Genomic DNA, 25,899 nt, shown 5'->3' with positions numbered 1-25,899 from the left:
CCGACAATTTATTTTATGCATTATTCTAGACAACAAACTTGGCTGGCCAGTCAATTTAAGGCCTGCTATTATTCTCTCTTGTTTTTCTTCTTATAATGCACATAATACATAGCTGCGTGTATGTGTTTATTACTTATCTCATAATCAAAAACAAACCCTAACCCTAACACGACAAATGAGCTGGTCTACCGGCGTGAAGATCAGACGTGTTCGATGTGTGTTGAAGTTTGACTTTTCCTAAAATAAGTCGTTTTGCTTTCGAGCAACTGGAATGACGAATCGTAAGCCCACTTTACTTAAATTGAAACATATCCGCGGTTTAAACCACAAGTCACATTTAAGCGCTTAGCTAGGGTTCATCCACTTCTGTGAAGCAACTGTGCAAGCTGAGTGGCGACACTCGAGCGATCTTGACGAATTGACACTTTAACAAAAGAGTGCAGTGGAACTTTGTGGGCGGTTACGAGGTGAGTTTGTCAAGTTGGGGCAGTCTCTTGACTTCTGATGGGCGTTTCGTCGGAAAGAAACGAAAACAAAAAAAAACAGCTTTTCACATTAGAAAGTTGAATTTATTCTCTTCCTTTCCTCGGGGATGTGATTCAACTTGCTGCGCCCGGACCCATACTTTGTTCTTAAACCACGTTTGTGACTGTGGGTTCGGATCTCACCATGCATGGGGCGAGCAATGCGATTTACGCCGGCAAGAAACGGAAGAAGCCGCTCCAAAAAGTGTAAGCTGAATAAGTCATTTCTCCGATCACATCGTCTGCTTCTTTCTCACGATGTAATAGCATATGTGCCATACTCATTATACGTTTGTCCAGTAGTGCAACAATGGATTTAAATGGTGTATCATTCACCGCAGAAGTGGTAAAAGTATGAACAGTAATGACGTATTTGTACTCGAGTGGCAACTTAAATAGTCGTATGAAAATCCTGTTAAAACAAGTAAATGGTAAATGGAGTGGACTATCATTTTCCTATTATTATTATTATTATTATTATTATTATTATTATTATTATTATTATTATTAAACTTTTAGTAAAAGGACAAAGTTGACTGATATGTACTACAAAAGCAGAAAGGGAAAAGAAGTAAAACATGTAACTGAAAAAATGAATACCTCTTTTGATAATTTGCCCTAACTGAAAAAGTGGACATAGAATATCTTCTCCATCAAAATTCTGACAGAATAATCAGCACTTACTTTATAACTCTACCGCATATATGAAATACTTTTGTAAGAAAACAGAGCGAAACGTAGAAAAACTTCAACAAAACAAACGAAGAAAACAAACGAAGAAAACAAAAGATATTTCAGTGGATGACAAGAGAATAAACAAGACACAACACACTGGCCACTAATTATTATTGTGCACAAGAAGATAACAAAAATCTTAAATAATACCAGAATGAATAATGTCTTCAGTCTCTGAATTGGTTGTGTTTTTGTTATTTTCCCTGGTTCAGGTTAATCCATGCTGCTGCTGTGCTGTTTTTCTGCATTATACGAGGGAAATAAAAGAGACATGTAACAAGTTATTTTTCAGCTAGGAGTACAGGGAAGATATCTGCTTTTCAAATGTGGTCATTAAAGGTGAAGTCAGAAAAAAATAATATTCATGTACAGATGACCTAGCAAATCTAGTTCCAATTACTGATTTGATCCATATTATAGAATACTGTACTTCATGCTATGATACTCAGCACCTTCACAGTGAGATTGTGCGTTGTGATTGCTGTTGCATGCACATGTAATAGACATGATTAAATATGTGTAGGTTTGTGTTTCTGTGCTATCCTTTTAGAAAAATACTGTATAGTCCAATTAAAGCCCTTCACTATACTGTAGCAGATTGTTAATATTCAGCCTTTCACCATAGAAGACATCATACCCTCTTGGTGGTTATGCATTATGCAATATGAGTAGACTGAGTGCAGGCCCAACCAGTCCACAACTGTTGCTATACCATGCTCATAGTCCCATTGGGACATCCCATTTTGAGGTGTGCACTTTGAAGCCTTTCTTTTTTGGAGGTTATGGAAAGCTTGCATGAGTAAAAAGAAAGTCTCAAGGTCGCTATCGAGTTACTGATCCTTTGCTAAATAACATGATTACTCCTGCATTGATTCAGCCAGCGTCCTCAAAGTTGGATACGTCCATCAGTTAGGGTTTGCACGGTTTGTTCAAGACCCATTTTAAATAGTTCAAGGAAGTTAGAGGTACATTCTTGGTCTCTGTAAAGTAACAACATAAATGATCTCCTTCGCACCTACACGAGAATGATACGCAGCCAGTCCAAGCTACTTCAGTAAACTTCAGTATCCTCAGAATAGGAAGACACAGAACATGCATGCTTAGCATTATGAAAGGCAAAGGTTTTACATAGCGCTTGCGTGGCTCCTGCAGTTTGTTTCACCACAAAGCAAGAGGGTGACCAGCTATTGCTTCTCGACTAGCTTGTTTGTTAGCAATAAGTTGCGCTACAATCACATGCTGTTTTCATACTTGCCAAATAAAGGATGACTGGACAATTTTGACCCTGTATCAAACACGCCTGTTTTCCCTGCTATCTGTGGACATGAGTGGTAAATCTTGCACCACATTTAAGTGTGTGTCAAGCCACGGAACATCTTCCGCTCAGGCTCAGTTGTCATGTATGAAATTACGTAGGTGCAAGCGAGTTGGGTGGGAAGGCGAGGCGATAAAAATGGGATTGCCAGTCCGTGGGCCTCCTCGCTCCGGCGGGACCCTCGTTCCGTCGGCTCATGCTTGGCATACTTTGTTCCATAACCGTTTGGAGCCTTTGGCGGACGCTTCATTCTCAGTTAAGCAACTCCATGTGTTTAGATGTGAAACAAAGTCCAAAATTTATATCAGAAAAAGCGATACCAAAGTGCTTATTTCGAGCCTTGACATCATATTCATTGACATTGCACAATTGCTGTATGCAGTTTGAAATGACTCTACATTAGCAAATTTCATCATGCTGCACCTCCTCAAATAAGTGTGTGACCAAATCCTGTGTGGTGTAGACAACTGAAAAATTTGGCAGCAAAAGTTTTACGGGTGCGAAAATTTGTCTAGCACCCCGCTGCCTTGCCTTTACCCGTGTAAGAAGTCTCGTGTCAAAACTCAATTGGCTTTCTCGTTCAGAAAAGCTGTCTCTTCCTCCCAAAACAAGGCACCTTTGTGCGATTGCAAGGGAATGTTTTCTCAAGTCACTTGATTCCATATTGCTCTGACAGACACACCCCTCGTGTGGCCGATGTGCCAGATAGTGCCAGAGGCCACTTATTGTTCTCGCTGGGAGTCCTACCTTCAGTTATATGTCGATTTCGCCTTCATTTCAAATCTGCCGTATTCTACAGGATTATTGTAAGCAGATGATTATTTTTACTGGAAAGAGGGAAAGAATGTCTGCATTCAATTCTTTAATGCTACGGAATGTACTAGTTCAATCAGAACTGACATTGACATCATTTTCTACCACTCTGCATCAAGCTGTTCACATTTTGACATCATGAGACCAAGATCAACAAAACCGTGCCATCAAACAGTGTGTTTGCAGATGGACGTGGCCACTGACCTAAAAGTCGAGTTCCCTGAAGTTCAAATTAAGTTCAGCTGTAAAGGTTATCACGCATTTTACATTAATCCTGGAATGTTATCTAAAAACGTAGTCGCTAAAAGCAAAGCTGCTGTATTAGACTTATTGTACATGCTCCATGAGGTATTAAAGGGCCAACTTATGAGGCACTATTTGGCATTTATATGAGTATGCATGTAAATAAATGTGTCCTGTTTATGAACACACTAAAATTACCCCAGAATAAAACGTGGAGTAAGTGAGAAGACAGTAATATGGTTGTTGTTTTGGGAGGAATCAGCATAATTCCAGACGAGAACAGTGAAGGGAGCTGGCAAGCATGACATTGGTTCTTGGCTTGGTTTGTCACATTCAATCGTTATCTGAAACGGTGAGCAAGTATCTGCAAAATTCATATGCACATTCCTGTTCTTGTCCACTTCAACCTGTCACCACTATAAAAACAATTGGCACAATATTTTTTTATTTATTTGACAGCAAATGTGATCTCAGGTAAAGAAAAAACATTTATCATGTGACAAAATAAAACATATTGTGATAGTTTTTATATTTTTAACATTGAAGTGGACAGGTGATGGAATACGCGGGTGAATTTTGGTGACGATTGGTCGTAGTTTTCAGACGTTCAGCAACACATGGGTTTTTACTACAGCCGGCCAGCAGCTCTCCGACATATCTGCCAACTCCTGCGGCTAACTAGCTAGTACAGCTAATTTCTGAATACAACCCATACGATCAAAGTTCACGGGATTAAATTGTCTTCTTAAAAGAGCCAAGCCAAAGAGCCACTTCCTTGCCTCTCTGGCAAGGAAGTGCACGTTTGCAGGTCAGAACAACATGCTCTCGTTAATTGGCTGTTTGTGAGAGGCCAAGTCTGGATAGGAAGCTATGAAAAGACAGTTGTGAAAAATCCAGGATTACAGCACATTACCCCAATGACAATGCATGGACTTTTATAAAAATGGATGCACAGACAGACTTCTAAAAATATGGACCATCAGACTGCCATTGATGGACCCAACTCGACAGCTGAGTGTGGCTAAGACACTATTTTCAGGTAGTGCTGCTCATTCCCACTTCAATGTCTAAAAATATCCCAACTTTGTTCTCTGCTCATCCTTAGCGATGATAGCCAAAAACATAGTGAAAGTTGGTCCATCTTCTGAGACATGCATGTATGAAGCTAAGCCTGCGTAACAGCCTACTTCAGTTTTTCCTTACTGTCATAAAAGTCTGCCACAGAGAAGCTGATCATTGAGATCAAATTTTAAGAGGTTAAAGTGGCCTTTATTAGGGATGTCTGCATACATTTTTGATGCCAATTGATCTCCATATTTGGACATTATAAGTGATGTAAATACAATGATTTCTAATGGAGAACTTGTGTCTGTCCCTGCTCTGACTCCCATCAAGATGGGGCGTGGCCATATTGTCCATTTCTAGGAGGAGGCGTTTTTTGTAAGTTGTGAGTTATTTACCAATATTTCTTGAATTAATTGATAAAAAAAAAAAAAAAGATCAAATTAAAAAATGCAAACTATTACATATAGTGACTCCCTTCTTTTGGGCTATCCCGTAATTTGGAGTCGCTTCCAGTGAAGTTTGGACTCCACCAAAACTGCCCTTTGTCACATATTCCGTTCATAACTATTTTGGATATAATTTCTAGGCGCACCCGAAACATGGACCACCGGTTTGGTGGTCTCAGTTTTGTATTTCATCTTTTGTAGATGTGGTACTGTTTCACTGCATGGGTGTGCAGAATGAAGCAGTTGGAAAGAAAATCAGCACTTCTAAATCTGAGACCGGTGAGAGGGTGATGCCCTCTCAGGGTCGAAGATAAGATTGTGCCCCAAATGGAGGACTTTAAGTATTTTGAGGGTAGGATGGAGCAGGAGATAGGTTGATGGATTGGTGCAGCGTCTGCTGTTATGTGGACTCTGTATGGGTTTGTTTTGGTGAGAAAGACGCTGAGCTAAAAGGCAAAATTCTTGAATTTACCAATTCTGGGCTTGTCCAACTGGCAGGAACAGGACACGCTGGAGTCTTTTTCTCCCGACTGGCCTGTGAACCCCTTGGTATCCTGGATGAGTTGAAAGAGGTTTTTTGGGGAGACGGAGGTCTTGGCCTCCCTGCTAAATCTACATATACTGCCCTCACGACCTGAGAACCCACAATCTCCGAACTAAGGCGGAAGGGCTAACCAGTCAGCCACTGTACCACCATGATAATACTAATAATAATGCATTTTCTCATGTTCTCTTCCTTGTATGCACATTTAATTTCTGTACTCACATGCTCTAATCTGGTTTTCATGATTTGTCTTACAGAACCAAATTGCCACCTCCTGAAGGTGCCAAATCAAATCCATCCAAACGGCACCGCGACCGGCTTAATAGTGAACTGGACAAATTAACCAGTCTGCTCCCCTTCACTGAAGATGTTCGTGCTCGTTTGGATAAGTTGTCTGTTCTACGGCTCGGTGTGGGTTACCTGAAGGTTAAGAGTTTCTTTAAAGGTGAGAAGACCTCAAAGCTACAGTGTTGTGTTCGATTCTTTCCACCTTGTGTTGAGTGCCTTCAGGAGTTTTGCTTCAACGTTTAATCTTTTATTGAAGTGTTTGTAGAGCAATTGTTTGCATGGGTGCACAAACAATCACTCAAAAGTAACGCTGGGATGAGATTATCAGGAAAAGTTCATACATTTTTAATACAAGAGTATGTATACACTGTTCATAGTACATCTGTGAGAACAAGATATGATGAGATTTTTGCCATATTCCGCCCACCCCAAAAAATTTCTAATTTAAATTTTCCAATTTGAAAATGATTTATTTTTACTGAGCAGGCTGCAATTAACAATCTAAAGATTTTCTAAATGCTGCTACAAAAACAAATGATACCGCTGAGCTCTCTCATCAACCTCGATACACTTCTAAGCCGTACCCTCCGAAAAATTCAAAAGGAAATGAATTTCATGGCGTGCTGGAACGAGAAATCTTATGGCGTTTGATCTATGTTCTCTAACCGGTGCACTCTTAATTAAATCAGCTGGAGACATAACTTTTATATCCTCCCTGTTTTAATAATATTCTGTGTGAACAAGAAAAAAAATCACAATTTTAAGTTATCGTTTATAGGCCGCACCTATTTTATTTTCATTCTTGCCTTTCTCCACCCTTAGCAATTGGACTGCAGAATGTCTGCATACCATTTGATGTTGATGATGATGATATCAAAGGGTCACCTTCCTTGAATGTTCCTAACAACACCGTTCTTTTTTGTTTTTTTGTTTGTTTGTTTTTTTTTTCAAATTTTAGTTGCCCGTTTAAAGTGGCTTTTAATAACCTCAGTGGGTATTTCTGTTGCCACGTGTTAAATAAAGACATTGCAGCACAAAGAGGTTGTCTGGCTGTGGAAAAGAGTTGTTTGTGGTCTTATAAGAGATTGTCCAAATCCTTCCTCCAATGGGCCTCAGGAAATACGTACACCCTTTTGAAGTAGCTCTGTACTTTGTCTTGAGCTGGACATTAAGACTTGTCTTGCTATGTCAACAAACACAAACCCTTCCCTACCCACCACCCTGTGAATAGAATTTCCAGATGTGTTTCTCGGCAGATCTAAGACTCCCTACCGATGAATTTTGCTGGAGATCCAACTTAACCCTTGGATAAATATCTCTAATGCAGAAAAAAAAGTGTCTCTCAAGTGAAAGCACTTGAATCTGGTAACTCAGTGAGATATTTATTTCCTCATTTGAAGTGTTGTAGATTATGCTTCGTGCTATTGTGTAGCACACACATATAACTTTTTAGAGGTTTACCTCTGTTACTACATCATACCGTTGATCCACTTATTGGAATTGCTCACATGCCGTATAACTGTCACCTGGTAGCAGATGGCCTTTATAATGGAGGGACAGCAAACTGAATAGGTGAATCGATTGCTGGCTGATAAAAATATACCGACTTTCGTCTTTCTGACACAGCCAAGTTCAAAAGAAAGTTTGACCTGGGATTGTGTAGTAAAAGCCCCAAAAAGTCTCTGGTACGTCAGCGTGATAGCATCATACCTGCAGAGCTTCTTGGGGGATTGCAGTCAAAACAGACCAGTCAAATGCTCATGTTACAACCTGCCCAAGCAACCACAACACAAAGTGTACGTGTGAAGCGCCGTTCTATTTCGGGATTTAAAGCATCAGCCCGATGCTGCTGAGCCAAAATTAAACCGGGTGAGAAGCAGAACCGTTCTAATGATTTACAGTATTACGGTATCCTACAAAAAGACTCAAACGCACTGTCATAGTGGATTAACAGTCACACTTAGTGCAGTGATATTTTCCAGTTCATATTTCCCAAATAATCAAAAGATATTGTCTCGCATTTGCTTGTTCATCACTAATGACTCAATGCTTACTTTCAAGCTTGTAATATACAAATAAATTAAAATTCCATTAAAATTCGCAATTAGACTGCAAATGAAATGAATCCTTCATTAATCAAGGCTTCGATTTATTATTCTCTGAGAAAATGGCCACATACTGATGGAATATCCCTGTCATTGACCCAGTCTGTTGATATGTGTTTCTTTTTACTGGCATATTTGCAGCCGTTTTGCACTTCGTTTTGGAGTTATATGCTCTTCATACACCACCTGACCTGAAACCACATCAAATCATGTGAGCAACATTGTCACATGCCTAGATATAAAAACAGGTTTCCTTGTCTCATTGTTGAGGTTCAGATTCTTTCATGCTGTTTGTCTTGTTTACATACTTTGGCTCAGGCAGATGAAAGAGGAGCTGATTCTTCCTTACAGCTGGTTCAGACATGTCTGCAAATTGGTCTTTTTCCCCATCTGGCCCCTACAACACAACAATGACTATTGCTTCTGTCGTGGCTCTGTGTTGAAAAGATTAAATACACTAGTAGTTTGACAGATTGTCATATGAGTTGTAACTGTGGAAAGCAAAATCATCTCTGATTTTGTGAAATTTTTGTCCAAACTGGTGAATTCCAGTGTCAGATGTTTGTGTCCCATTACATCTCTTTTCATTGTAACATCAAGCTCTCAAAGACACCGGTAAACTAATGTGCCTTATTCCTGTTCCAGTTTGGTTTTAGTCACATTGTGTTTATTTTTAATGCATCGGGTGTCATGTATTGGTGCATGTGTCAGGGTGACACACTATATATAGAAAAGACAACGTTGACTCAAGGAGCAGTCAAACGTGTATGTTGCATGACTGGAAACATTGGTGTAGCTGCACTGTAGCTCATGTGATGATATAAATTGCTATGTGTTGAAACACACAATAACACCATGATCATGAGTCGGAATTCTTTTGATATCAACAGTTGGGGGTCATTGGGAAAAGTGACGGAGCCATTTTTCAGATCTCCTTTTTCTCTCTAAAGCTGAGGCCATCGACCGGTCTGCGATCCACAGATCAAATGATATGGGGCTGCATGGGCCACACCCAAAATAAAGAACGCTTTCTGTTTCATGTATTATCAGAGTCTGGAAGCTATTTTATTTTGGAAAACCTTCTATTTTGAAAACTGGCCTGATACTCTTGGATTCATTTCGACCACTTCAGAGCCAAAATTCCACTCACAAATGAGTGAGATGAGTAAGGAACAGACACAGGCCCAGTCAGCAGACAGGTGAAGAGCCTACAATTTCAAACAATAAGAAAGTTCTTAAAAGGGCAATACCAGGAGTCCAACTTGAAATAATGACTTCTTGCGGTAAGGATTTCGAGTGCAAAAAAGACCCCTAAACTGACAAGGATTGGAACATCTACCTTACCGAGCAAGATGAGCTCACAAATGGTGGCAGCCTCAAAAGTATTTAACCCTAACCCTAACCCCGTGTAGCAATGCATTGTTTACATTCAGGCTAACATTTGTTTGAGAGGACAAAGTTAAGAATAGAGCACAGAAATGGATCAGTTTCGTTTCCACGAAGTGAATGCTTTTCACGGAGGTATCGACGAATGTTTTATGCTAAAAGCACTTCACAAGAGACTTTTAATGTATTTACGTGTTTGTCTCTTAAGGTTCATCATATATTTATGTCGCCAAGTATAAAAAGCGCACGTCTGTCCCGCAATTAAGATGCCCGGGTTCAATTCCAGCTTGCCGCGGCCTTCCTTGTTTGGATTTTGCATGTTCTCCCCGTGCTCGCGTAGGTCTTCTCTGGGCTCTCGGGTCTCCTCCCACATTCCAAAAACATGCATGGTAGGTATATTGGACACTCTAAATTGCTCTTAGGTGTGATCGTGAGTGTGACAAGTTGTTTGCCTTTGTGTACCCTGTGATTAGCTGGCAACCGGTTCTAGGTGAACGCTTCTGCACTTTTGGAGAGTACTCAATGATGTATGTCTGTACTGGCCCAGATCCATGGAAGTAAACCTGCTTCAGTTGGTGCCAAGTCCATGCATTTTTTTAAAGCGCATTTATTAAAAATTGGTAATAAATAGTATAGTAAGTGCGACTAGCATGATGGCGCTCACCGTGCTGCCATCTTCTGTTCGCTGAGGTAAACGGAGTAAGAACTTCACTGTGTGGTTTCGTGCTATGCATGCGACATTAATTCTCTACAGTTCTCTACCATGAATATGACTGTACTAAGACAAATCTACTTGCAAATTGTTTAGCAGAGTACCATTTGCACTCCAACTGCATCAGAAAACATGACAAGCGTGAACTCAACCTGAGGGGGAGGAAAAAAGAAAAATGAGTAAAAGGAAGTACTCAGACATGATCAAACACAAACTGCACATGACAGATTTGCTCCAGATAATTCAAACGGATTAACCAGATACAATTTTCTCCTTTGCACACTTATTGACACAAGTATACATGAATACAGTTCAAATTGTATTTATTTCCTTATTTATTGTTCTTTCAGGAGGTCTTCATGGGGCTGGTTTGCAAATCAGTGACTTAGTATGAAGAGCATGTTCACATATACTGTATATATATATATATATATATATATATATATATATATATATATATATATATATATATATATATATATATATATATATATATATATATGTACATACACAGTGGGCCCCCGTGTTACAAACTTAATCCGTTCAGCAGCTACGCTCATAACTCGAATTGCTCGTATGACGGGCAATCCAAACCTATGTTAATTAGTGAATGCGTGCAACGCGTGCAAAAACCTTAGGTAAAAACATCACTACTTTATACACATATTAAAAATTAGTAACATATACATCTACTGTACAGTTAAATTAAATAACATAAATATACAAAGGAAAAATGACATTTACTTTTGGGGCGACGTGACTTGAGCTGGGTGGAGGCGGAGGGGAGCAGAGACCAACCCACATAATTTATTTATTTATTTTCTTAAACGGGAACTTTTCTCAAACTAGAACATATCACCGGCGATTTCCTTCTCTTTAATCCATAATAGAAGAAGCCTCTCCATTTTGTTGTTGACCGAGGTCCGTCCCATGGCAAGGAAAGTCTTGCCCTTAGAAGATTGCCAAGCGGTTACGGCCATACTCACGAGCAAGGGTAACTATGCGTGCGCCTTCTTTCTTATTTTTTTTTATTATCTCCTGCTTCGTTTCTATTGTCATCTTCCTCTTACTTCTTCCTTTACCGCCATTAGCAATTTTAGAAGCCATGTCTAACAGATAAAGTTTGCAAAGTCTTCACAACATTCCTTCCTCCCGTTTTTCACTTCTTTTCTCTCCTTCCTTCAATCTCGACCAGCTGTGCCATCAAGCTAGATGAAGTCGTTCGGCCAATAGCATATCGGCATTTCTGTGATTGACGTGACGACGGCCAATAGCATATCCGCATCTCCGTGAGTGAGACCGGGACTGTGACCTTAATCGACCAATAGCATATCCGCATCTCCGTGAGTGAGACCGGGACTGTGACCTTAATCGACCAATAGCATATCCGCATCTCCGTGACTGACTCTGTGACTGACACCGTGACTGAGACAGTGACTGTGACATTGTAAGAGCAATAGCGTTCAGCGTTACCATGACAAGCGTGAACAATTGATTTCGTTGATGCAGCAAAGCGAAAATAATTGTATGAACACATTGACTGACTGCCATGTTTGATTGTTCGTAAGACGAGAGGTTTGTGCGTAAGAAGGGGACAAAAAAACGCCGCGGTCCACGTTGGTAAGACAAAAAGTTTGTAAAAGAGGGCGTTCGTAAATAGCAATTAGCATGGCCTCTCTGTCTTTTCTTCTCATTCCCTTATGAAAATTAGCCACGAATGTAGATTATTTACCACCGCCGAGGCAATTGTTAAAATATTAGTGTCTTGGGAGTAACTCTGCAATGTGTTTAGGTGCACCAGTAGCCAGTCAAAGGTTTTTGCTAGCTCTTTGGTGTGGCGTAAATAGTACAGGCGATCTTCCCTTGACTACTGAGCAGCCGCTGTAGGTGACTTGAGCCCAGTGGCACTTTTTGGAACCGTCTCAATGGCCTTTCTTTCTTTTGACAGTTGACTCAATGGTTGATTCTCAATGTTGCGCTTCTGAGCATTTCCAATTGGTGTGCCGCAAAATGGAAATCCCTCCGCGCAAACTGTGATGAGAAAGCTAACTTCAAGTCTTGCACATGCAAACACTTACAAAACGCCGCTGCATAGGTTTACCTATCTTGTCTTGTGCATAAGTCGGAAATATGGATGAGCAACGTTTTAATGTTTTGTATGCTCATACTGCGTGCAGTGTACACACTTAGCGTGAATAAGGCAGAGAACTCTTGTCCAACAGATCATGAATTCCAGCAAGAGGGAGGCTACTTCCCACTCTGCTACAGAAACGATCCCTCAGGTCTCAACAAAACGTCTTTGAACACCCCCCAGCCCCCATCACACACCCACATTCACGCTCTGTCTAAATAAATAAACTCTTTACACGCAACTCTGCTGGCAGGCAGCCCAGCTTGTCTGCGGGCACAGCACCTGTCAATCATCAGTCAGGGTTGCCGCTTGCTGCTAACAGTATGCTTCCAGTAAGCAGGCTTCAATCACTGACCTAATACTGACTAATCAATTTATGGATTGATGCTGTATTTGCTTTGTACATTGTGCCTACATACATGTATGAGGAAAAATTATGGCATGGTGTCTCAAAAGTGTCTTCTCCATATTGGGCCCAATAACTAACTTACACTCCCCAGTGTGACGTGACTGTGATATTAGAGCTTAGGGGTGAATGGCGAGCAGTCTGTACAGTAATAATGTTGAACCATTTTCATGGAGGAGAACATTTTATTAGACAAGCTAGTTAAATCTTCTCAGCAATTCACTGGTGGGGGTGGGTGTTATTAGTTATTGGGCCCAATAACTAACTTACACTCCCCAGTGTGACGTGACTGTGATATTAGAGCTTAGGGGTGAATGGCGAGCAGTCTGTACAGTAATAATGTTGAACCATTTTCATGGAGGAGAACATTTTATTAGACAAGCTAGTTAAATCTTCTCAGCAATTCACTGGTGGGGGTGGGTGGGGGTGGGAAGGGCGTGAGTTTGTGCTCACGCTAAAGATTGTCCATCTATCTTTTTGTCTTTTCCACCATCAGGCTCCTTCCTCTCCTTTCTCCACTCAGGATGCTGGAGGTTGAAAGTTCGCACGCGAGGCTTTGTTTGTGTATGTGTGTGCGCATGTGTGTGTATTTGTGCTTGTGTCAATGTTTGTCTGTGTTTTCTTGCTTTTGAGAGTGTTTAGGGAAAAGGAGACATAAACAGCAACTAGAGCAAATTAGCCATATTTCCATCAGCTGTTTTGAAACAATTTAAGGCACCTTTCTAATCATATAATTGATTTCTTCCGTATTCTTTGATACATCTTAAGAAAGCATATGGTTGCCCTCTGTAAAAATAACATAGAGATCTTTTGGCAATGGGAAAATATATTCTATGCTGCCCAGTCCTAATTACTGGTCATATGTTCATCTAACTTCTGAACTTCCATTCATCCAATTTCTTCTCCATTTATCATGAGTATCTCAGGAAGGTGGAGCCTATGGTGTCTTTACCTGATCGCACACCATTAGCCATTCCATCCGCACTTTCTTGTTAACTTTCACAACATATGCTTTTCTATTTGTGTTTTCCATGACGATGGCGATGCTAAATGACAATTCAAACTCAAGTACAATACTACCTGTAGTGTCTTCTTCTCTCACTTTTGCGTTTGCTAGTGTAGAGTGCCTTCTTGTGACGACTTAATATTCCGGTTCAAACTCAAATAGAACACTGTACAGTGGTACCTCGGTCCTCGAACGCCTCTATACTCGACCAAATCGGTGCTCGACCAAAAAAATCAAGTAGGTAATGCATCGGACCTCGATCAGATTTTTGGTGCTCGACTAGCCGAGCCTAGCCGAGCCGAGCCGACCCGACCCGAACGCGCTCCTCGGCCCTTCTCGGCCAGCGGGTAAGCGCCAGTTCAACTCAGACCGCCAGCGGAGTAAGACGTTTGTTCGAGTATTTCTTCCCGGATTTAAACTTTTTCGTGTTGCTCTAGCCCTTAATAATGGGTCCAAAGAAAGACAGTGATAAGGGGAAGGCAAAGAGGGAAACAATGAGGACCACTATTGAACCGAAAAAGGAAATTATAGCAAAATATGAACGCGGTGTACCTCGCGTTGCAGTTAGCTAGCGTCATCATGGAAGGAGTAACTCCCTCCCGTCCTCTCCACATCCATTCCTGTATGCCATCAACCACTCTCCAAAACGTAAGTAAATTATACAAAATGGTTTATAATGCTTTATTTATCTTTATCTTTATCATGTACTGCTTGTGCACATTTACTTGTGCACACATACTTTCCATTATTTCTTATGGGAAAATTGCTTTCGGTGTTCGAACAAATCGGTGCTCGACCACCACCTCAGAACGGATTATGGTCGAGTACCGAGGTACCACTGTATTTAGGTAGCGTCTTCTTCCGTCTCCCTTTGTTAACCGGTGGATTGCCCCCTGGTGGCTAGTAAAAAACTGCAGTTATGCCACGCCGTTCTACAAGCCGCAGGGCTCTAATTGTGATAAAAAAAAAAAAAAAAGTGGAAGCTTATAGTCCGAAAAATATGGTAAGTAATCAAGTCAAAATGATCCCAAAATCTATATTATTGCTCCTTTGGACTTGTAAATGATGCTTCGATCACTGGAAATGTAAAAATTAAAATGTACAAATGAAACCACCTAACATCTCACCAACAAACCCGCAACATCTCAAGGCAAACAATTTGAACTGCAATCATATGGTCAACTATTGCAACTAATGATTAATATAAAGCTGGGGTCCCCTACCTTTTTCATCCGAGGGAGATGGGAAGCCAGGTCAGTTCGTACCCCCCCGAAATGAGGGGAGCGCTCAAACTACCAAGGTACATCAGGAAATTCCTGATTTGGTTCCCGCGGTCTGAAAGGCACTCATATCAACAGACCTCTGGCCTTATCTAGAGTTGCCGCCCTAACTTAATATAAAAAGTTTTGTTAAATTCAGTTGGAAGACAAAACCGCCAAATTAGATTTTTTATTAAGATTGTATGCGGACATAAAGTGCACTATGGATTAGGGCTTATTAATTGCATTTGCAAGATGATTGCAATGTGATAAAACACAATTTGAATGCTCAAAATGAGGAGGGGCAGACAGGGGGGAAGCATGTAGAGACGTCGCTGTAAGTAAAGCCGACGAGCAGATTTTGGTGAGTTTTCTGTTATTGTGACCTTATGGTGTGTCTCCAACTTGTTCCATTTTTTTCTTTTTAGTCTCACAAAGTTGTACAACAAAAAAATAAACTTGAACATGCTGCAGTCCTGATTCACCTATGTAAATTGGAATCGATGTGCGGAAATGGGTAGTAAATATATAAGTGTCTCACATGTTATGTGAGCAACCACAACTGTCTGATGTGTGCTGCATATGTATGCATGTTGTATTTATTTATCATTGTAGATAAGTTCAGTTTTAAAGTGGAGTCCACTCATTTATATTGTATCTGATATGTTACATGCAACATGTGAAGTAGTAAAACCATAAATTCATTTTGCTTTATCGTTATAATTTGCACTTTTGTTTGTTTGATGTCTTAGTAATGTACTGTAAAGTGTAGCGTTCACACAGTAATAAATTTATATCACACTTAAGTGGCAGTTATCAAAATATTCAACACTGCAATAGCCATTTTTGGAGGAAAGCCACATTTAGATTTTTTTCCATTATCGTTCAGCCCTAGTATATATGACTTCATGTTTATGGATAGCAGGCTAGGTTATTAACAACAAAAACATCACCACTATCAATTTTTAGAAAGACTTTATTGATAGAATGTTATCACATACATGTGTGTAAAATAGGCTTGGTTGTACGGCAAAGAATGCAACGTGACTCGTTGTAGTCACTGGAGCTCTACGATATCGTATCTGGCAGTGATTTTCTCTTTTCGCTCTTCGTGTCCAAACCTGCCTGACGAGAATTAGAAGCAGAAATAGCATGGCCAAGAGTGAAAGGGGGTGATGGCGATAGTCATCTCCATGTCTGCCTTCCACCTCAAAAAAAAAAAAAAAAAGCACACACAATACTCTTCCCGAAATCCAAAAGGTCAAAGAACAATAGCACTATTCAGCTCTTGGGTTTCAAATTATAAAGAAACCACCAAGTGCCCAATTGTTTGGGAACAGCAAGGGGGCATTTTGAGCCAGAAAGGTTTACGTGTTTCATTTACTGATTTGATTTCCTATGGAGTAGTACAGTACCTATCATTTTTTAATATAGGAACCCCTCTTTAGAACCATCATTAAATCCCTCATCTATTGAAAATGTCCATGACCATGGATAGTTTTTCCTGTATCTTAGTTAGAATTTGCAGTTTTCCAGTTTCAAGATCAGTGTCCTTATTCCTTATTCCCACTGCTGGATTCAAACCAATGTCCATAGTGCTGGCCGATTGTCTGCCAGGGAATTGTTCAAATCAGTCACGGCCCGCACACAGCTTACATTCCAAACCATTTGAGGTCATTGAGTTTTCTTTCCGATTGTTGCGGGCTTGAAACTAGTGTTCGAAGTAATGCTCAAAACGCCATCTCTTGTACATTTTTTACGAGACGTTGTTATGTCCCAGTCTAGGGGCCTAGGACACAACATGGGCAAAGGGCCCCGCCTTCCCCAACTCCCAAGCAGCCAGCCAACGAACCAGGTGTTTGGAAAACAAAAGATATATTTATTTACATGAAAAAAGGGTTACTGAAAGATAGGAGCAATCGACTCAGGGTGAACCAAGGCCAAAACAACAAACAAAACAATCTGTCTGTGCAATAACCAAACTAACCTAACAAACAAAACAACCAAAAGACAATAGGCTTACCTCCCTAGCTCCAAAAACAGGAGGAAAGAAAATGTACAACAAAAACGGCGGTTCACCCCTACTGCTCGGTTTCCACAAATATCAGTACAAATGTGTGGCTGGTTGGGAGCGAAGGAGGACGAAAGAGATGAGTGCCATCTTGGCTCAATATATAGCAGGTGTGTGATCCAGAGTAGCCAATCATGGGCCTTCCTGGTTCCAACCAATCCTGGCGTCGCTGGGGCACACCTTAAAAAAAAAAGCAAACACAGGGGAAAAAGCAGGCCGGTACCGGAGAGCAAGACCCCTGAGTGAACCCACCCGTAACAATGTTAATAATGAAACGGAAATATTGACTCTTTCTATACCTATAAGACGCACGAGCCATTTAAGCAGCATCCCAGTTCAAATAGGTTCGTCCTGTCCCCTCATTCGTCACCAAAACCGTGAGGCCAACAGATAATTATACGGTTGTTCTCATTATCAGCATTTGATTCACAATTATAAGGTGGTGAGATCTCTTTTTGTTGGTTCTATCAGTATCAACACGGAGAATCCTGCTTGTTCTTGTCTATCCGTTCTTATATTCAAACTTTCCAAAATCACCTGCTTCCTCTGTAAGAGGATATTTTAAGGTACCCAGTCTTGTTTCCTGACAGTGATTAGTGCTGCTTGATAAGCTCCTGAGTAGGAAGAGAGGGACTTGTTGAGTGACACTGTTGTAAGACAACAGGAAACAGTTGGTAGCTCCACCCTGATTGCAGGCAATTCACTTCTGCTCTCTTCATTTCACAACACAGTCAATCAAGGCTGTATTGCTAAATCGTTTTATATTGGTAATCTACCGCAGCTTCTCCTCAGTAAGCTGAGTTGTTAAAATATTGAAGTTCCTCCTAGTTTTTTTTTTTTTTTTTTTTTTAGCTGTAAAAAAAAAAAAAAAGTCTAACTTGGGCCTCAAAGATGTCAAAAATGCACACAAATTTGCCATGGGACTGCAATGTTCCGAGGGAATGTAGAAAATATTTGCCATTAGCGTGATGGAAATTGAGGGTAAAATGATGGAAAAGTATATTCATGCATAAGTTAAACCAAGGGTCACCAACGTGGTCCCCTCGACCAGGTAGCCCCCAAAGATCACACAAGTAGCCCACAGGCCTGTTCTGCAAACAGCTTAAAAGTGAAAGAACATTGGTGATTTTCTCTGAATTTCACAAACAATTATAGATGTTTTACATTACATATTACACTTGATTTACATATTTACTCCAGCTGTTCCTTAATTATTGTGAAATATCATTAACATGATCGGTGTCTTCACATAAACCGGTAGCCCATCGTATTTCTGAGTACCAAAGGAGTAGCTCTCGGTTTCAAAAAGGTTGGTGACCCCTGAATCAAACACATTTCCGTTACCTTTCAGCTGCAACAATCCTAAGTATCATCAAACTTCCAAATGAAGAATCAGCCCCTTTATTGGAAAACTAGAACACGGATGTCGAATTATTATTCACTACCCTGACCAACCCATTGAAAAATCCCCTCTCCCTCAAAAATTGTTTCAGTCAAAATGCGAAGTAAAAGCTATTTCTTTGCAGTTTTTACAAAAGCCTCAGGCACTTTGATTTTGTTTGGCTCATTTTGTCACTATTATTATTACACTGTTACTATGAAAAAAAAAAAAAACAACCTTTAGTTTTATAAATGTATGTTTTTTCCTATGAATTCTGATTAATTCAATGGAAAGTTTCAACTTTGAAAAGCCACCAAATGTTGCTACAGTTAAGCTAACCGTTGTTCTTGCTCTCATAATAGCCACCCTCAAGAATAGACAGAATGAGTACAGCAATCAAAGTCCCATGTTTGCTGGTGATGTCCAGAATGCACCTCCCAGGACCTCCCAGGTCTCCTCAGTTGATGGAGTCAGCTTCTCGGAGGGAGACCTTTTCCTCCAGGTGAGGTCTGACAGATCATTAACAAAGAAAGTGTCGCGTGTCATCAAATCAAGCTGGTTTTGTTTTTATAGGCATTGAATGGCTTTGTGTTAGTAGTGACCACCGAAGGTTATGTCTTCTATGCATCGCCCACCATACAGGACTTCTTGGGCTTCCACCAGGTAGGAACAACTTCTCAGTGCTCTCCCAGAAGAAAATGCTCTGTGCTCAACAATTGGCTCTATGGAAGTCAGATTTTTACTTAAAAGACAGCCAATGACTGTTGTGTTGTTGCAAGATGTGTCGTGTACCCCGCTGTACCTTGACTTGTAAGTTTAATTAGTTCCATCACCATCTTGCTACTGTTACAGTCTGACATCATCCATCAGAGCGTGTTTGAGTTGATCCACGCTGATGACCGAGCTCTTTTCAGACGCCAACTTCACTTCGCTTTCAGTCCGCATTCCAGCCAGCATGATGGCGTTGCAGAGGACACCCGTAAGTCATCCTTGCATCATCCAAATCCGGTTTGACCCGGGGCACAGATGTATCCCACGACCGTTCGTATTTACCCTCTTTCATGTAGACGAACAGAGCAGCAACCTGAGAACTTACGACCCACAGGTCGTTCCTCCAGAAAACTCATCTTTCCTGGAGAGAAGTTTCTCTTGCCGCTTCCGATGCTTGCTTGACACCTCATCTGGCTTTGTGGTAGAAAGAAAATAATCAGAGCTGTTGACATAAGCTATGTCTGATGTTATGTTATCTGCCTCATTGGTCTCCAGGCACTGAACTTTTGTGGACGCCTGAAATTTCTCCACGGTCAGAACCGGGTATCGGAGCTTGGGGAGCCGGTTCCCCCGCAGCTGGCTCTGTTTGCCATTGCCACACCCCTGCAGCCGCCATCCATCTTGGAGATCCGCACCAAGACGCTAATATTCCAGACCAAGCACAAGCTGGACTTCACGCCACTGGGCATTGACACCAGGTAGACAGTCGGATTTGTGATTAAACAAACTCAACTCAAATACATAGTTATGCTGGTACACAATGAGCCAGTTTTTTTTTTGTTTGTTTTTCCATTCTTTTCAGGGGAAAGGTGGTCCTTGGTTACAGTGAGGTGGAACTCTGCATGAAGGGTTCGGGTTACAACTTCATCCATGCTGCGGACATGATGTATTGTGCAGACAACCACGTCAAGAGTGAGTCACGCTCTCCTTTTGCATGCTTAAATACACTTTAAGGTATGTCTCGGACCTAAATCTCCGTGTGTGCCCAGTGATGAAAACAGGAGAAAGTGGTTTTACCGTCTTCAGGCTGCTGACGAAAAAGGGGGTGTGGCTCTGGGTCCAGTCCAACGCCAGACTGGTCCTCAAGGAAGGGAAGCCAGATTTTATTGTGGCCCGGCAGAGAGCTTTGACGTAAGTTGTGAGAAGTAGTTTTTCATCAATCCATCGTGTCTGGCAGAGGGTGGGGCCTTTGTCGAGCCAAGTTGAACAAAATGGAATAAAGTCAGGGTGATTTGAAAACTCTTGTAATGGGGGACTTTTGCACTGCCTGGCTATCAGTATCAACTAATAACTTGACTCTTTGAATGGGTTTTGTCTAGTTTGCTTAAAACAATACAGCATGTCATTTGCGGTCTTTCTTGGCAGAAAACAAGTATGGTCATTACCATATACGTTTAGGCTCTTGTTAGCCCTGATTTTGTTGCGGATGCTTGTAAGTTGCAATATGATCAGTAAGACTTGCTCCAAACATGTCACTGAGATTGCCACTGCGTTGATCTTTTTATCGGCTGCAGAAATGAAGAAGGGGAAGAGAACCTGCGCCTACATCGGCAGCAGCAGTCGTTTGGCTTAACCACTGGTGAGGCGCTGTTGTACGATATTTCGCCAACCATCAACATGCCTGACACTTGCCCCCCCGCAAAGCAAAGAAAACTGGATAACTACTCGGTCAGACCACACTCGCTCCTGGGCTGCATGCTGAATCAGGATCCGTCAGTATACTGCCAGCACAACAGTGCCAATCCACTAAATAGCCTTCATGACACTGCCTTTAAGGAAACCCATGCCACAGTCAATGTTCCTGGAGATATCTGGCACCCCCTTTGTCCCAAAGATAATGTTGAAAGCATGATCAAGTCTGAGGACACAATCCAGGAGATGATGGAGACTCTGGAGCAGATCCTGGGTGAGAGTGACCTCTTGGACACAGTCGACGTGACACCCGACGAGCTCAAGAGCTGGGAAAGCACTCTGCTGAAGGTTAAGACCGACAGCTGTGACCTGGGCGATGACTTGAATGATTTTATCATTGAGGACATCCTAATATACGCAAAGGAGCAACTCCAAAAAGAGGAGATGCCGAAGATGCCCGACCATCTGGAATCCTGCGTCCCAACTTTGAACTTCCCAAACCAGGGTTCTATTCAACAAGGTATGGGACAGGACCTAAACTGGTCTCAAGCACCCGAGAGCCAATTATCACCCAGTAGTGGGCAAATGACTGAACAACCATCTGCAGTTGTGGGGATGATGAAATTGACCCATATTGATCTTCCACACCCGAGTTCTCCTTGTCTGAAGGGTTCGGCAGCAGAGCCAATTTCTTCACAGCAAACATTGTCTCTTCCTACTCACCTCCGTAGTGATCAGGGCCACGCAGGTAGACCTCCAAAGATCTTTGACTCCGGTTTAGTGGACTCTAGTGCCAAGATACAAAAATCGAGGAGCACACAGGTAAATTTCAAGGACAATAAACAAGGCGTTTTCTTGTTCAAGCAACCCAGTCAGATTCATGGCAACCAAATAGTTCAACCAAACCGGTGCTTCAAAGACCAGAGGGCACCTAACCTGGCTGCGGACCATCATGCACAAAGACAGTCCAAGTCCCAAAGTTGTCAGAGGAACTCAAACCACAATGTCTCTCAAAATGTTTCCAATGGGCCAGTGATCACAGAAGCTCCTACAGCATCTAGCTGCATGCACGGTCACTTTGTTCTTCCTGCTCAAGGCGGACAGAACCAGAGTCGGTCTTGGCAGCTAGAGCAGCCACCACAACAACAGCTCATTTCAAATGAAACTTTGAGAATTAAGCAGTTGGCAGAATTTCAGCCGATTCCAGCTGTTGGCATGAACCATAACCCTGCCCTGGACAGGGAAATATTCAGGTCTCCATTTCCTGTTCCGCATGGCATTGAGACTGCCGCGGCTTCAAGTTGCTCTATGTTCAAAAACACCACCGCCCCTGTGCCTGTCAACATAGAGCACCCTTCCTGTTTTTATCAGGGCGAGGGAAGATCTATGTTCCGTTCGAATATGGAGCCACTTTCTTGCCATATCGCTCCAATTAATGTGAACCTGTACAACCCGCCGATTCAACAACAGCCATACCTGAACCTCGGTGACCAGGTAAAAGACCTCTCCTGTTTTTGAAAACCATCTTGACTGTTTAATTTGGATTTGTCCTTATATTTACTCTTTTTGACAGCTCACCGGCCACTCCTCATACCACAACGGAAACATGAACTGAGCGACAACTGTCTCGAAAAGCAGAGATTTGCTTCAAAAAGGACAAAAAGCTCAAGATAATCAACCATGAGAAGAAGAAAGATTTCATTTGTGCTTTTAAACATAGATCATCTCAGAAAGTTTCAAGTTGTGCATTGAGGTAGTTCCTAAAAAAGTCAGGGCTCCTAATTTAATGCAGATGAAGAATCGTCACAACTTTTTAGACCATACTTAGAGTGAAATGTTTTTTGTTTTTTTGGTTTTGTTACAATTTCAAATTTGGAACTCTGAATGGCTAGAAATGCCTCAAATTTTAAATTGACCTCACACCAATTAGACAGTTTCTTTTATTTGTCATTCACTTTTGACCAGTGGGATATAGCTTCATGTGTTTGATGATGCTCCTTTCAATCTCAGCCTGCGGCCAACTTGACCAGAAAAACGCACAAAACAGACTCCCTATGAGATCAAAGAAGGATAAAATGATTGTATGCTTTTTTTCTGACTTTTTTTTTTAATCACAACATGAATTTATTCATTTCAAGCCCTCATGAGGGTCATGTGCACAAGGTTCATTCAGCAGACATGAGATGAACTGTATAATATTGTATTTTATAGTAGAACACTTTGTCATTCTCCTGTTGACAAGCGGTGCTTCTCAAATAGTGGGGGGTGGATTACCCCCGGGAAAAGGATTTGTTTTTGTCATGTCATACACGTGATTATTTTTTTCTATTATAAACTAAGTTGTACATGTGGGGGAGGGCGGTACAGTGTGAGCAGATTCATGAGGGAATGACACCACAGGCTGGGCCTGGCCCTTTCAGTAAACTTGCATTGTTAGGAATGGGAGTGTTGTTGGGAATGTAGTTCTTGCGGATGCGGGGAGAGTTAGGGGCCACTCTCTGATGAATTGTGTGTTGTAAAAGAAAGATTTGTGCTCAGAACACTTAGTTTGTAGATGAAGAAAGATAGGGAAGGTTTTATTGAACACATACTTTATCTATGTACGCACAATGTCCATGGATGGCGGGGGTGTGTGGGTTGGGTTCCTTATTAACTGTAAAAAACAAGGGAACACCGAATTTATCAAGTTGAACAGAAAACTGCGATGAATCTAATAGTCCATCTGACAATTACTGAAAAGTGAACCCTTATCATTTTGCAGCAAACATCCGTCCTCTTCGTCATTCCTCTGTACTTCTGTTTTGTGGTTAATTTATGGTTCGCCACATAAGTAAATGACAAAGGTAGCTATTTCCTATTTTAAATTAGTCGGGGAACTGCTTTAAATTATTCTTCATAAGTATCAATGACATTCAGTCCTGTGGTGCAAACAGCGGGAGATTTTAGTAGTATAGTAACTGTTATCAGCTCTCTGACAAATTTGACTTTCCCCCAGTTATAAATGTGGCAACAGAAAATACTGTTCATAAGCATACACCTCCCATAATTTATATCATAGATGTTTGAAGTGTCCTGTCCAGTCTCCTGAGGCATTCTACCCGTTTTGAATATGTAAAATACTGAATGTCGCTTAAGTGTGTATACAGCATTTATTGTATTTTTGTAAATGTGCTCTGTACTTTGTATATGTACACTGTATAAAAGTAGCCTATATTTACAAAAAGGCATGAATGAATACAAAGGTACTTTAAAAAAAAAAAAAAAAAAAAAAAAAAAAAAAATATATATATATATATATATATATATATATATATATATATATATATATATATATATATATATATATATATATATACACACACACAGTGTGTGCGTGTGCGTGTGCATCAACACATATCCCTGTAAGAATTATTTGTTATACAATCGTTTCATGGTGGACACAATAAATATTGGTCTGATGGCACAGTGATTGTTGGATAAGTACCTTTGTGTTCATTCATGCCTTTTTGTAATGTTTGTGACAGAGAAAAAAAAACAAAACACTGATTTCTAAGTGAGGTCAAAATGACGCCTGGGTTTGGTAGGGTTGGAGCTTTTTGCGATATGTTTGGAATTTTTTTTAATTTTATATTTTCTATTCTTATAAAATGTACATACTATATAATTATATAATGTATATAAAATGTTGTCTTTCACCTGAATCTTTTTGGACTTTGATTTCTTTTTGGAAATGTTCTAATTTTTAAATTAATGTAATTTGTCATTATGCTGCCAAACTTTTTCATACGTGCGGTCAAACGACCAAAGCAGATTGTGTGGAATTTCAAAGATTAATCCCCACAATTAAGTTTTATCAACTGTGACAATTTGCCAGGTTTATATTTACCGTCAAGCCAAATATCTAATCCCAGCAGTATGACTGTGGCAAAGGTTATGTTTTTTTCACTAACCAAACATAAATGCAATGATTATCTGCATTCTACCCGTCCTGATATACATATGATGGTTTAAAATACGAACTTTTTACTGATTTTCCTCATCCATGAGTTTTGTGGCAACATCAAAGACAGGAAGATAAAATATATCATTGTTCCCGTTAATGCAACTGATTGACATTGAGCTTTAGCCGCAGCTAGCCTCAATTGATTTAAATGAGATTTACTTTTTTGTCAATGCTAAAAATATGTGCTATCAATACAGAACGTGTGAAAAGAAAGACAAGCAAAAGTTTCGACTACCATTATTGTAACTATATGCAGCACATGGTGGGTATGCCATTCAAAAAGATTGTGTCCTTTGTCTACTGTTCTTGTCATTTGCAAACGACTATGCATTCATTTACGTATACTTGCCAATTAATCTAACTCTTGCCAACATCATAGTTTTTGTTGTGCACAGAAACAGACACTCACTATCTTACTCACAGATACCTGTAATAAAATACAGTACTATATAACCCATGACGCTTATTGCAGGCCTTCTTCAGTTTTACTCTACTGATTACTTAGTATGTGTGTGTCTATCCGTGTATTATTGCATGTGCTTGCGCAAGTAGTGCTTGAGCAACCTGTTGTCAGGCCAGGGTCACAAACATCAGCTCCTCCTTTTGAAAAACAATATGAGACTAGTATGACACTAGTGATGGGATGTTCGTCTCTTTTCAGTGATCCAGTTCATTTGGATCGGCTCAGTGAAAAGAGACGGCTCTTTTTGGCTCTCAAACGGCTCTTTTAACTTTAGCTAGGTCTTTCAGTTATTTATGACAAATTTAGCATACATTTTGATAAATGACCTGGTGAACTAAATATTGCACTCTACTGACTGCAAATAGCAACAATTATCAAGCAAAGAACAGGATTTTTACTATTTTTGTTGAACATTAAAAAGGCTCCAAGCAATAAACGAGCAACAAAATTAAACTTCAACCAACAATCAAACATGCTGCATCATAACAAAAATAGTAAGTAGTGACTGCAACAGCAGCAGCGAATAAAACAAACATAAGATACTTCTTGCTTAATTTTAACAAACATAAGCTACTCCTTGCTTTATTTTAAATTTGCATT

At 40.6% G+C, this 25,899-nt stretch overlaps 1 protein-coding gene across 3 annotated transcripts; it reads left to right on the top strand.

The window, feature by feature from the left end:
• The first annotated feature begins 549 nt into the window (after positions 1-549).
• On the top strand, positions 550-24,088 carry ahr2 (aryl hydrocarbon receptor 2). Of its 3 annotated transcripts, none has more exons than XM_088405146.1 (11): positions 550-731; positions 5,943-6,130; positions 18,793-18,932; positions 19,004-19,093; positions 19,283-19,409; positions 19,498-19,622; positions 19,697-19,899; positions 20,004-20,113; positions 20,191-20,332; positions 20,716-22,327; positions 22,407-24,088. In XM_088405146.1, exons 1-11 carry the CDS (start codon positions 670-672, stop codon positions 22,446-22,448), a joined length of 2,841 nt encoding a protein of 946 aa, XP_088261272.1. In that variant the 5' UTR covers positions 550-669; the 3' UTR covers positions 22,449-24,088. The 3 variants fall into 3 exon arrangements, with proteins under 3 accessions (XP_088261272.1, XP_088261289.1, XP_088261279.1); XM_088405163.1 differs by lacking the exon at positions 22,407-24,088 and having other exon boundaries at positions 20,716-20,780; positions 20,846-21,011; XM_088405153.1 differs by lacking the exon at positions 5,943-6,130 and having other exon boundaries at positions 661-731.
• Positions 24,089-25,899: the final 1,811 nt, after the last annotated feature.

Source organism: Hippichthys cyanospilos, chromosome 2, assembly GCF_059441005.1.
Source record: "Hippichthys cyanospilos isolate Australia breed blue-spotted pipefish chromosome 2, RoL_Hcya_1.0, whole genome shotgun sequence".
NCBI lineage: Eukaryota > Metazoa > Chordata > Actinopteri > Syngnathiformes > Syngnathidae > Hippichthys > Hippichthys cyanospilos.
The sequence above is the reverse complement of the archived record's forward strand: the minus strand, read 5'-3'. Positions and strand labels throughout refer to the sequence as shown.